At 42.2% G+C, this 14133-nt stretch overlaps 1 protein-coding gene across 1 annotated transcript in view; it reads right to left on the bottom strand.

The window, feature by feature from the left end:
- The window catches only part of LOC141095313 (uncharacterized), a 258298-nt gene that overhangs the window by 132183 nt on the left and 111982 nt on the right, over positions 1 to 14133 (bottom strand). Inside the window, 1 exon segment of the mRNA XM_073581273.1 lies at positions 5517 to 8792. Within this exon segment, the coding sequence (XP_073437374.1) occupies positions 5517 to 8792 (3276 nt within the window).

The following is a 14133-nucleotide window of genomic DNA, read 5'->3' as shown; positions in this document are numbered from 1 at the left end:
TACAATGATACGTTGGTTGATGAAATTTTTTCTTATAGTAGTTTCTTAATCTTTATTTTCAGTTTTGTGCTAATGATATGCCCGTGTCCCAGGGCGGCCTGAGGGGAGGGTCTTCATGTGATGCTCCGATTAGATATTCATAATGCAGACTGCTGACAGGTCAGTGACCTGCCCTCTAGTTTGCATAATGTATATCTGTATATACTTAAAAAGAAAGCTTCTACAGGCAAGGTGCCAGCTGTGACATCTGCTCTGTAGCATAATCACATGTTTAGTGTGCCAATAATACATTCATTCAGATTATCCAGCTTGGTGAAAAAAAAAAACAATTTGAAAATGGCGCCCACCTCACCTGCACAGTAGCTGCTATCGGTGTCTAGCTGTGATCCGATTGCTGCTATTGTGCCTGCGCCGGCGGTGCCATCTTACTGGAGTAGAAAAAAAAATTCCTCCTTCAAGATAGTGCTGCCCAAGTCTGCGCAGTAGCAGCTCTTGGCTATCTCCGAGCTGCTATTACGCAGGCGCAGGTGGTGCCATCATGGAGGAGGAATTTTTTTTCTTTTCCAGTAAGATGGCACCGCCTGCACTTGCGCAATAATAGCAGCTATCAGCTATCTCGGAGCCGCTACTGCGCAGGTGTGGGCGGCGCCATCTTGGAGAAGGAATTTTTTTTTCTTCTCCAGTAAGATGGCGCCACCAGCACATACGCAGTAGCAGCTATCGGAGGCAGGCGGGCGCCATTTTCAAATTGATTTCTTTTTATTCTCTAAGCTGAATAACCTGAATAAAACGTACTATTGGCACATAAAACATGCGAATATGCTGCAGAGCAGGTGACACGGCCGGCACCATCTTGCAGAAGGTTTTTTTTTAAAAAGTATGTACAGATATTCATTATGTACACTAGGGGGCAGGTCAGTCAGGGAGCAGTGACCTGTCAGAAGTCATACACATGAATGCCTAATCAGAGCACCACATGAAGACCCCCCACAGGACGCCCCGGAGCACGAGCATATCATTAACTCAAAACTGAAAATAAAGATTAAACAACAACCACAAGACGGATTTCACCAACCAAGGTATCATTGTAATCAGTATAACAGCACCGACCTGACACTGTCTGTAGGTTACTGTGCACAATCCTGCTGACAGGTTTCCTTTAAATCTAGTCTTTTTTTGCCAAGTGGGGGTGGTCAACTCTTTCTTGTCTGTATGTTCGTGAAGACCTCTCCCTCTTGACTATCAAGACTAGATTTACGTATTGGAAAGAGGGAACCATATCTCAGAGATGGTCAGACACAAGGAAAAGAAGCACACAATAATGGCAGATTAAGGAGAATAGACTTAGTTAGATCAAGTAAAAACATATGACAATTTACAGGGCCTTTCTAAGTTACCGTATATACAAATGAAGCAGTGTTGGGCTAGATGCAGACGAACGTACAATGTCTTACCCAAGAGAATCAGGCCGATTATGCAAATCACACTTTGATCAACTAGTGATCCGATTCTCTCGGACGAAGAGAAGATGGAGAAGAAAATGTCTCCCTCTTCTCTATTGTGTCAGTCCATGAAAAGCGCACTGTTATCAGATGTCATCCAAGTGCAGTCTGATGTTTTCCATGCACTCAATGACTTTCATGGCCAAGTGCGATCTGAATATCGGCTCAAACTCGGGAATGCTGCAATTTTTACCCAGAGTCGGTTCTGTCTGAGGAAAAAAATCTTACATGTGCACGGCCCCATACAATAACATTGGTCCGGGTGTGACCTGATGTCTTGTCAGATCACACTGGGACTGATAATAGTGTCGCCTGCACGAGCCCTTAAGGTTCCCTTACACACAGCATTTTTAGTAGTTTGTTTTCTAATGTTACCAGATAATTGCTAAGAATCAGTGGAGAAATATAAAAATGTCATTTACAAACTGCACTTTTTTGAGAAATTTGTTTTGAATAAAAAAAAAATATATCACTGTGCACTCTACTGTTGGGACCCCTACCAATCATAACGGGGTCCATCTCCCCCATTTCAATTTAGTGGTGTACTCTGTTATCGGTGACAAGCATGCCATCTCTTCATTATTCGAATCGGTGGGCATCCCAGTGGTGAAACTCATAGCTATCTTGTGGAAACATGATAAGAATCAATCTTAGACAACCCTTAGGGTATGTTTCCATTTCCCATATTGCCGGAGCTTTGGACGCTGCGGAAGCCCCGCTCCACCCAAAGCACCGCCCCCTTTTCTACATGCGGTGATAGCGCATGTGTTCATTGAACACATATGGTATCACTGCATCGTATCCATAGACGGTGGAATTTATCTTACGTAGACGGAGCGTCTACGCAAGATAAATAGACATGCTGTGGTCTAAAAAGATGTTCCGCATGTCCGTAATTTCGGGTGTGTCACCCACGTTCCTGCACGCATAAAATCCCCTCCACTATGCTGTAATATCTGGACACTGAGGAATTGGACTCGGCGGCTGTACGCAGTGTCCAATACGCAGCAAATCCAGATGTAATCCTGAACATGGAAACATATCCTTACAATTGAGAGGACTACCGAGAGTGAGAATGGGTATCCCTTGTCCCCCATTTGAGTGTAGGGGTCTACCAAGCTATCCTACTCAGGCTTGTAGAGCAGTGCTGTGATAATCTTATGATTGTGCACTTGCTGTGTTCTGTGTAATGTCCGTGTCTGACCGTGCAGGAACATGGTCTGATCATACCACAGCTCCTGGGGAGGGGAGGAAGCAATTGAGTATACAGACAGGACAGCATGGGGATCACAGCTGATTCTTTCTGTGAGGTAAAGAATTTGCTGCTTGTTTTTTAACAGGTAAGGAAATATTTTACCTCACAAAAACCAGTAGCTGTGATCCCGTGTTGTCCTGTCTGTGTACTCTCTTTGACATCCCTCTCTGCCCAGGAGCTGTGGTATGATCAGACCATGTCCCAGTAGGTCAGACACAGACAGTACACAGCAGGGACACATGTATAAGATTATCTCAGCACAGGAACATTTTTTAACACATTCAATTGTGGAAAATAATTTTATTTTTCCCATTTAATAGATATTAATTAAAATATACTTTGTTTATAGGAAAACCCGTTGAGGTTTATTTGACAGGTATTTATGGAAAGATCTATTCTTTCACTTTTTAACTACCAAAGAAAAGGGGAACCAGCCTTATTAACCCCTTTCCGACATCGGGCGTAATAGTACGCCGATGTTGGACTCCCAACGCCGGAGCCCACATCTTTACCGACACATGTCAGCTGTTTTGAACAGCTGACATGTGCCCGCAAAAGCCGCGAATTGAATCGCGATCCACCCGCAGTTATTAACTAGTTAAATGCCCCTGTCAAACTCTGACAGCGGCATTTAACAAGCGCTTCCGGCAATCGCGTCGGAAATACGCACACTGTTGACCCGCATCACGTGATCGCAAGTCACCGGTGTGTTGGCATGACAACCAGAGGTCTCCTGGAGACCTCTATGGTTGTCAATGCCAGATTGCTGTGAGCGCCACCCAGTGGTCGGCGCTCATAGCAAGTGAGCAATGCTACTACATAGAGGCGATCTGATTATTGCCTCTATGTAGCTGAGTTGATCGGGTTGTGGCAGCTTCTAGTCTACCATGGAGACTATTAAAGCATGCCAAAAGTAAAAAAAAATGCTTTTAAAAATATAAGAAAATAAAAAATAAAAGTTCAAATCACCCCCCCTTTCAAAATAAAACAAAATAAAATCAAACATATGTGTATTTGGTATCGCCGCTTTCAGAATCGCCCGATTTCTCAATAAAAAAGTATTAACCTGATCGCTAAACGACGTAGCGAGAAAAAAGTCAAAAGGCCAGAATTACGTTTTTTTGGTCGCCGCGACATTGCATTAAAATGCAGTAACGGGCGATCAAAAGATCGTATCTGCACCAAAATGGTATCATTAAAAACGTCAGCCCGGCACGCCAAAAATAAGCCCTGACCCAACCCGAGATCACAAAAAATGGAGATGATACGGGTATCGGAAAATGGGTCAAATTTTTTAACAAAGTTTGGAATTTTTTTTCACCACTTAGATAAAAAAGTACAACTTGTCCCACAAAAAACAAGCCCTCACACGGCCATATTGACGGAAAAATAAAAAAACCGCTTATGCTCATAAATAAAGAATATGAACTATTATCATTGTGACATCTCAAAGTAGAAGTAATGAAAACTGCCGAATTCTGATAGAGAGAAGTCAATCAAAATATTGTCTTACATCAGAATGTTGTGAATTTTAGAATTTAGCGATAACAGGCATGTGAAGATTTCACCCAAAATAATACATTATGAACTTTAGCAAGTTTCATAAGTGACCAGAAAGTGTGAGTGCAACACTACAAAGGTCTCGGCTGTTTCCACATTAAAACTTCAGCAATTCTCTCCTCGCACTTTCGTAGATAAAACTTTTGGCCTCTTTCGCCATCTGCTGGCTGTTAAAGTGCTGACTTTCTAATGACCAACCTTTTCAGAATGCAACAATGCATTTATTATTTATGAGGCTTATCTAGCGCTATCATATTCGGCAGCGCTTTACATACATCACTGTGCTCAATTCGGCTCACAGTCTCGGTTCCCTATCAGTATGTCTTTGGAGTGTGGGAGGAAAATCGGAGAACCAGGAGGAAATCCACGGAAACATGGGGAGAACGGGGAGAACATACAAACTCCTTGCGGATGTTGTCCGTGGTGGGACTTGAACCCAGAACCTCAGTGCTGCAAAGCAACAGCGCTGCCCTATAGAAGCATTTATGAAAGAATTACCTTTAAATAGTTGGAAAAGCAAACATTATATCTGATGAATTAAAAAATACATATGTCCTTTCTATATCTGTGTTCGTTTTAGTTTATTCTTTCTGTTCGTGCTGTTATGCCTTTATGATTTGACACGTTTTTCTGAGGACTTACAATACTTTAAAGAGGTTTTCTCACCTTGTTTAATAGGTAAAATTGCAAATTAATTGTAAAGAAATAAGCAACTTTGCATTTTACCTCATTTTTAAATCCCTCTCAGTTCTCAAGTAAGGAAGGAATTTTTAACTCTTCAGTGTGCTGCTCGTTGTCTAGAACACTGGCTACCTCTGTAGCATATCAGAGATGGCTGGTTTCCTAGGCAAGGAGCGCTCACTTGCAAGCTCTTTGCAATAGAGCTTGCAAGTGTTTATATGAAGCTGGATGGATCTCTAGATCCTTTCAGCTTCCGTCTCCCTGCACTCGTGCTTGTAGCATGGGAGAGCACTCAGTTCGGGACAGCAGCACAACAATACCACTGGCCCGAACTGTCAATCATCAGGAGTGCACCACCCCCTAGCAAGCAGAAGGTAAGGGGTAGAGGAGCGGCGCATTTCTGAAAACTCATAATAAGACAACTCCTTTTGTCCATGGTTAGTATAATGTATAATACCAAATCCTATTCTGAAAAAATATAGGGATACTCAAAAAAAAAAAAGCAATATTGCACTTACATCTTCCTTCAGTATGTCGCTAGTTGAAGACGTTGTGTATATACTGGCTTGGGACTGACTGCTGATCCCGCTATCCTCCTTCAGGGCTTCATTCTCTAAGGAATTTACCATCCATGGTTTGAACACCATGGATGCCTCAGCTGAGTCCAAATAAGCATCCAGTGGAGAAGAGGTTCCTAAAGAAGTCATGGAGGTGGCACTGGCCCTGGAATTTCGAAGGCTTTTACGCTGATAATTAGGCCATTGACTTTGGGGTTTTGGACTCATTGGTCGACAAGGCATTGAGTTAAGGTCAGCATTGGAGCAGATATTTGCATAGGACATACTGGACGATTGTCTCATCATTGAAGGTTCACTTGGATTATATATTGTACAGGTCATAGACTGATCAAATGAATTCCTTGCATTCACAGTGGCGCCACACTTAGCAGATCTTCTTATATCAACATTCCCATGTGCAGATTCTGGTGAAATGGACACTTGGTAGTTGTCATTGAATTCCGTGTAGCTGGAACCACTGAGTAAATCTGGGACCACTGATGAATGGTTGTCACTGTATGTATCAATCTTTTCTTTTGATTCCTTCCTTGGTTTGCTTGAGTTGATATCTTGTGTGGATAATGTTAATACACTGAGTCTTTTGATTGAGTCTCTTTCCTTGTTCTTTCGTAAGGCTCTCCATGACATTTGATGAGGTCTGAGCTTTTTCCTTTCATCTTTAGTGACAGAATCCATGTTTTGAGCAGTATTCTCTTTTTCTAGATTTTTAAAATCAAAAAGGCTTGAGAATGACTTATGAGCCCAAGATAGTCTCTCTTTTAACCGTTTTCCTTCTGTGCTTTTATTACTATTTTTTATATCATTATTGTCTAATTGAGGCTTCGGAAGATCTTGGCTGTAGGTTGGTTCGGCTGGCTCTGGCATCTTAACAGTTGAAACTGAATCATTTCTGAATCGGGTAAAATTGTCCAGGTCAATCCTTCCTGATCCGGAAGCTTTTCTCATACTCCTGTTGTAGAGAAAGCTGTTCTCATATAAGTCATCATCAGAGAGATCTGAAGAGTGCTCATCTCTACATAGATTGACTATCTGTCTGCTGGCTATAAGCGGAGGTGTATGGGAGTGTAAATGCTTGCTTTCTATATAATTCACTGTCCTTTCAGCCTTATCTTCTACTTTTGTGTCACTCTCTGACTTGACTGGTTTATTGCTTTCTAGAGGAACCTCTAAAATTGGTGTCAATCCTGAAGATCTGTCATTTGGATCCACATTTTTGCTTTCTTCTACCACTTGGTTAGTACCAATAATATCTCCACAGTCTTCATATTCAGTGCAATTGTTGCTGCTACAGTCGTTGCTTTCATCATTTTCATCCATTACATCCAAGTCCATGTTTACTGTGTATCTTTCAAAAGCCGAGTCATATATATGACCTAACATATCCTCCTTTTTACCTTCTAGATTTTGTAAATTGTCATATTTTATGTCATCTTCATCATCATCTGAGAAACTGAATGCTAGATGCTCTGAACTATCTGTGCTTTCCTCACTCTGGTCATCATTCAGTATTTTGACAGAATTTAACAAATCAGTTTGTTCCATGATGGATTCTTCATCTAAATCACATACATTAGCTAAAATCAGGTAGTCTGGATCCAGACTAATAATTTCTTCTTGATTGGTTCTTTTGGGATCAGTGTGATCTACTACTTTGTCCTGCATTTGAGGACTTTGTTGAACTTGGCTTCTTTCAAGAGCCGTAAAATCAGCATCCATTTCAAGTGAAGGTTTCATATCTAGCTTTGCTTCAGCAGAATGTTTCTCCTCTTTATCAATACTATCTATGTTGACTACATCTTTATTGATAAGTTTTTCTTTGACTAAATCTTCACAGTAGGACTTGAGTATTTCACTGTTTTCTCGTGAATTGTGTGATGGTCCAGAACCAGGCTGTATACTGTGTTCTCCTACTAGATGGATGTCATTGGGTTTGCTCCTTGTTGCCTGAGCATCTGTCTGTTGTATGGATACGATAATAAGACCAGATTTGTTAGAAGAATCATTGACTGCATCTGACTCTTGATGGGGCGCTTCTTTGACGGTCATGTGGTTTTGTGCATTATTACCTACCGTACAGTTTTTTGCCTCGTCTATGTTGCAGTCAGGCACATTTGGCTTTGCAGATGATTTTTCTTTACAATTGCTCTTATTTGCTTTTGTGGAGTTTAATATAACCAAAAATCTATTTTCTCTATCTTTACTTATGTCAAGTTCTAAAGAGCCACACCCTATGTCTGTATTATAATCATCGAGAGAACGATAATGTTGGTTTTGTGCTGCGTTATATCCATTAAGTTCTCTGGTTGGCTCCCAGTGTTGATGGGAACTGTGCCTCCAGTCTTCTTGGTAAAGACTAGACTCGTCAACTTGAGTTGGTTTTTCTGATGGAGTCCTCATTAAGTCTCCATAGGTTTGATCTACGAAGAGTGAAGGTTTGTCCAAATTATGACTTTTTTCAGAGAATTGCTTTTCCGTACTTATCTCTCCCCTGTTTGCATCATACCCTACTGCAGTGTCATTAAGGTCAGGAATTCTAAAATGAATATTAGGCAAACTTTGGTGAGAGGCAACGATAGTTGTGTCTGACCGTGCACAAGTTAGGCAACCTTCTGACTGAGAGATTACATTAGCTTTCCTTCTTGTATGTGTCCGTATCTCTGTAGACACCACCAAACCTCTAGGGTCTTCCTCTATCACTGTCACATTGTGCTGCAACCCATTGAAAGTTACATTATTATTCTCTGTATCTTCTCTTAAATTTGCACTTGGAGTAAAAAGATCCTTAATTTTTCCCTCCACAGTTTGTTCTTCACTGAGCTCAGATGTGGGGCTTTTCAGAGGAGATGGGCAATATGTTTGTAAACCGGAAGAGGCCCCCGTCTGATCTTCGTGGCTACATTCGAAACTCTTTGAATAAAAACCACCTTGGAGTTTTGTAAAATTTGAATACACAGATTCCTCCTTGTCTAATAAAATGCAATCTGTCCTTCTGTTTAGTTCATCTGTCGCATCACTAGCAACAGATTCAATGTCGGAAATGCTCTCAAATACTTCACTTTTTAATTCAGAGGGACTGTCGCTGAAGTAAGATCTAGTTTCAAAATAATCTTCATCTTGGTCCGGACTGTAAGACCCAAAGTCAAGTGTACACTGGTCGGCACTTCTGTTTTCATTAAATTCTACTTTATTTTCAGTGTCTTCATTTATTTCTGGGGTCTGTAATGATAAAGAGGTGTAAGATGAGGAAGAAATAAAATATATTTTTCAATAATAAAGGATTTTTTTTCACAAAAGACATTTCTCATTCACAGGAAGTAAGGAAAACTATGGGAATGAGACACCAACCGATCACAAGAATGAAGGTCCTTTTCTCACCTTCTTCATCGTTTGGTCAGGATTGAATAAAGTAGCATGGTCACACATGGCCACTGCCGCTCCATTCAGTGTCTAAGGGACTGACAAAGATAACCAAGTACAGTCCCATAGACACTGAATGAATCAGAAGACCACGCTGCTAAATTCAGTCCTAGATGGAATGTGAAATTGAGACATTAAATTTCATGATTCATGAGGATCCCCATGTTTATCATATATCCAATAGATCGGTGATAAATGTATTTAATTTGAAAACCTCTTTAAGCAAAACATGTTTTTTATATAAAGCGTTGCATTTCTTTGTCAAAATATTAAAGTTGAGGACAACGTAACACTTGCTGTGATCTGCAATATCTTCTCTTTGCCCCAATCTTTCAATATAATGCACCAATTGGTTATTTAATAGAAAATACTTTATAACATTCATTTTTCATAAACCTACATATTATTTATCATTTCACAAGTAGAAAAAAAAACTGCCTGTTTTCAGGATGCTGCAGTTAAGAATATTAAGTCTATACTTAATAAAAAGCGGTTGGGACAGCATGGGATCGCAGATGCGCCTGGTCTGTCTGTATCCTCTCTTTGCCTTCTTCCCCTGCCCAGGAGCTGTGGTATGATCAGACTTGTTCCTGCACGGTCAGACACGGCCATTACACAGAACATAGAAACGGCTCATTTATAAAATTATCTCAGGACAGGAACATTTTATTTAACAAATCAAATTGTGGAAATGATTATTATTCAAAGATTTATTGATGAAAATGAACTTTGTGGGGAAAACCCCTTTAATATTCGCACCTGCAGCACCCTCAGAACAGTTCATCTTTTGCACCTGGGATATGGTTTTCTGATAGGATACTTCTTTCCATAAGGTTCTGTTGGCAGCAGCAGCTCCCCATTCAGCATCACTGCGAATTCAGTTGTTGTACCCTGGTACAACCTCACCAGGCGAGTCCATTCAATCTTATAACAGGATGTTGCCCTAGGTGCACTTGGCTTTTTTGGTCTTTTTGGATATAGATCGCTGTTATACATCGTAATATTTCATATATGGATCATATACTGTATAAATTAATTTACCTACGTTAATCACTGTGGCGCGTAATCTGCATTCACTCTGCATATAGCTTCTATTCAACTCATTGAGCCCACAGACGTAGTAAACTCCTGACCACTGGGAAGGAGTGATGTATAATTTATATTCAGACTCATCAAGCCTAATGCAATCCACAAGGTTGTAACCACTTCTGGTTATATAATGGGGAAGATTGTTCTCAAGAATTTACAATCTAAACACATTCAGTAATCCAATGTAAGGATCAATTGTTCTCTCCTCTTCATACAAGTCAATGGGACATAACAACGAAGATCTTAGAAAGCAAGTCACCACTTAGCTTTTTAATTCATCATCACCCAAATAGCCCATTTACTAAGAAAACAATGTCATATCATAGTTCTGATATTTACCCCCAAACATAAGAAAAATATAAAAAAAAGTCTGAATAAGTTGTAAATTTCTATTAAGTTTTAGCAAGTTTCACTGTGTGAATAAAAGATGACAACTCAAGAACTAATATTACATTTTCAAATATCATATTAAAAGGAGTTGTCCAGGACTACTTTTTTTAGTGCAGCTCTTCCTTTTCCAGGCTGCTCTGTCAATAGTTTGTGACTGGTAATGTCATGCTGATTGAAAGGCACCTCCCCACAGTTAGGCGGCGGGGAGCCAGCTGTCAATTAGCATGACATCGGCAGTCATGCCCCATCAACAGAGGAGAGTGAAAGAGAAGTTGCTGCTCTGTTGGCGTGACGTTAGCGTAAGGAGCATTGGCAGGAGAGGTCTGTGATTGCTCTGTGTTGGCAGAGATCTGGGCACAACAGGCAGGTAAGTTAGCAACTACATTCCTGTTAGTTCTTAGGCCTGTAGTACATTCTATCAATGTCTTATCGGCCAGGGTTCGAGATGTGGCACCCCCGCCGATTAGCTGATAGTGGTGGTGGCGACTATGTGTGTGTGGCGCCCCTGAGAGTTCAGTCGCCACAGAGGTACTGCACCTCCTCCTGAGGTGTGATACCCCACCATTCAGGTAAGGTGGAGACACCTGACCACACTCCAACACCTGCATGCCACACGAAATAGTAGTGTAGCAAAGCACCCTTTGGTGGCTCCCTGCTTGGAACATGAAGAGTGCTGAGAGGTGGGTGGAGCTTAGTCTGCACCAAAAGATTGGGAAGAGTTTAGGATTTGGTCAGTCTGATTCAGTCAGTCAGTCAGTGAGGCTGATGGGGTCAGAAGGAGAGAGAAGATCCCCGGAGAGGGATGGACGAGGGAAGTGCTGCAGCAGACCTCAGTGACCAGGGTCTGCTGGCACAGGAAAGAGACATAGATGGAAAGCCTGACTCTTTATAAGAAAGATAGATTTGAACAGAACGTAAGGAGAAGAGGAGGACTGAGGATTAGGGTTAGAGCAGAACCCTTCCTCAAGTTCTAAGCGCATGACCGGGGTCCGGTCCCCGAGGTTGTATGGATACTAATGGTCCTGCAGCAGACACCGGAGGAATAGAAGTTGTCACCACTTTATTCCCACACAAGACTTGGGGGCACAACAGCAACGCGAGTGAGCCGGGACTTAGTAGCAAGGAGTCCCCAAAGCAGGCTACAGCTGTCTGCCGTACAAGTAGAGTTCATAGGAACATCTGACAGGAGGAACTCCAGTGTAACTCAGTACTAGGAGTACTTCACTATAGGCGCAAAAGGGAGACGTTCAGAAAAGGCACATATGTTGGTGGAGTGTTGGAGCGGAGTACTTCATCTTGCCTGGAAGTTGACTGAACTCCTGACCCAGAGAACACGGCACGGATGCGTGCACCTGTATGCACAACAGACTGTGAGTAAAGCTTCGGAACTACATGCCCTGGTGTCCTCCGCTTATTCCTGCGCCAACACCCTCAGCACTGCTACATCTCTGTGCCTGACACTGCACCATCTACGTCTCTCCCCTATCGTCTCACCTACACTGCCCTGGGCCTGCTGCCCTACCTGTGGAGGGCCACAACATCATTGCTGCACTACACCATCTGTCCCAGAGGATCTGCTCGCAGCGTCGGCTTAACACCTTTCTTGCCGAACACCACAGGTGGCATCACAAATCATTCAATGAACATTTCCGCTATTTACAATGGGCGCACAGGGCCACGGACCGAGTCATAGCTGCTGTGACAACCCCACTCGTGGAGATCCACGGGCCTGGTACCGAGTACCCCACAGCCCTGGGTGGGCGACCCATGTGCCTGCTGGAAGTGCCTACTTGCGGAGCATGGTCATTTATTGTAGGAGGTGGATGTGCAGTAACAAGCCCCAGTCACTACAAGTAGATGCCCAAGCTCCGCAAGTACTTCTGGTAGTCAGACACCGCTGCCACCGATATCAGCTGCTCGGCGGGGGTGCCAGGTGTCAGACCCCTGCCGATCGGCCCTCACTGCTATACATAAAATATGTTTCTGCCAGGCCCTTTCCTGGAAATCCGCAGCCTCCTCCAGGAACTTGCTGTGCCTGCCCTGGAGTCCTGACAGGAACAGATTGCAGGTGGTTGTAATGCAGTTTGTGCTCATGTTCATCCATCAGCGCAGCCATCGCATAGATCAGAGTACTGTGTGCACAGGAGGAAAGGATGGCCGAGCAAGAGGTATGGATGTACTGTACTAAGAAAGTTCTGCAGACCTTGTTTGCGTCTTACATCCGAACTATGTGGAGAGGATTTCCCACGACTACCTCTGATAGAAATCTGTTTCTCATACTGTTAGACAGACAGTGTCAAATTTCACCAATACGCTCCCACGTTTAAATGGAATCTATCACCAGGTTTTTGCTACTCCTTTTAAGAGCTGCATAATGTAGAGACATAGACCCTGATTCCAGCAAGGTATCAGTTACTGAGCGACTTTTTGCAGATTTAGCAGTTCTCAAATGCTGAGGTCTGTATAACCCCACCCACACCACTGATTGGCAGCTTTCTGTGTGCACTGTGCATATGCAGAAAACTGCCAATCAGTTATGGGGTCGTGGTTATACAGAGCGCAAGAATATGTAGAACTACATGGTAGCAGATTTACATGTCCTCTAGTAATAATCTTCTGCTGATAAAACACTGATTTTAACAAAACTACGGCAAACAGCCCAGTAAGTGACACACCACTGGAATCAGGGTCTTTTTCTCTACATTATACTACTCTCTAATTAGGTGGCAAAAACCTACTGACAGATTTTTTTTAAATAGCTTTTTACATGGTATACTATATTTTGCAGGATGTCTCTGTCCAGTTGAGTACAAATCGGTTGCTCAGCCAGGGGTCACACAACCATATAAAAAAATCTTCTAATTGTCATCCAGAAAACTCTTTTCTCCGTTTTCATCCATGTGCCATCTGTTTGATTTATCCCAATTCCTATTCTGAGTTTTTTGCCCCCATTATTTATTAACTTGTCGCACAGGTCTAAGGCTCCATAGAAGATAACTAGTCATTTAATGATTGAATAACCAATAAGACGAGCAGCACTGAAGTTACCTTTTATCACATAATCTGCAGTCACTGAACATTTTGACTTATCCCCGGAGATTCTTCAGTGAGGAATCCCAGAGTCTGTGTCTGAACTTGTACCAGGAACATGCCAGCCCACATCTCATCTAATGACACCTTTCTTGTGAGCTGCAGTTCTGTATCGCTGACTCCTTGTACACAGAGAACTTACACAACCTTCCATAATGTAATACTTTATTAATATGCAATGTGCTAGACATGATGAAATCTAGTAATTCTCTGGATTCTGTGGTTCTGCTGCTCTGGAGAACTGACGACGGCTGGAATCATTAACGTAGTCATTTACTACAATACCGAGCCTTCGGTTATACTGATGAATGGTGGGATAATAATATGTTATAGGGATGGTCATACACTGCATATTGTAAAGTGTTGGCAAAGTAGGGCCTCACACGGGGCTACCTCTAATTCTGCCATTCATGTGAACCTCAAATCTGCCGGGTCCATTTCCAAAAGACTCCACCTATTGGAAGCAGCAATCCTAAAAGTCAATATCGACCCTTTAACGAGCCTTGCCACATGACTTAGGATAAAAGCCAACCCAGAATCTCAATTTGCAGACACCTGTTTAGGGATGTTT

Source organism: Dendrobates tinctorius, unplaced genomic scaffold (genome assembly GCF_039654945.1).
Source record: "Dendrobates tinctorius isolate UK_male_01 unplaced genomic scaffold, ASM3965494v1 ptg000069l, whole genome shotgun sequence".
Classification (NCBI taxonomy): domain Eukaryota; kingdom Metazoa; phylum Chordata; class Amphibia; order Anura; family Dendrobatidae; genus Dendrobates; species Dendrobates tinctorius.
This window is presented reverse-complemented; position numbering and strand designations above follow the sequence as displayed.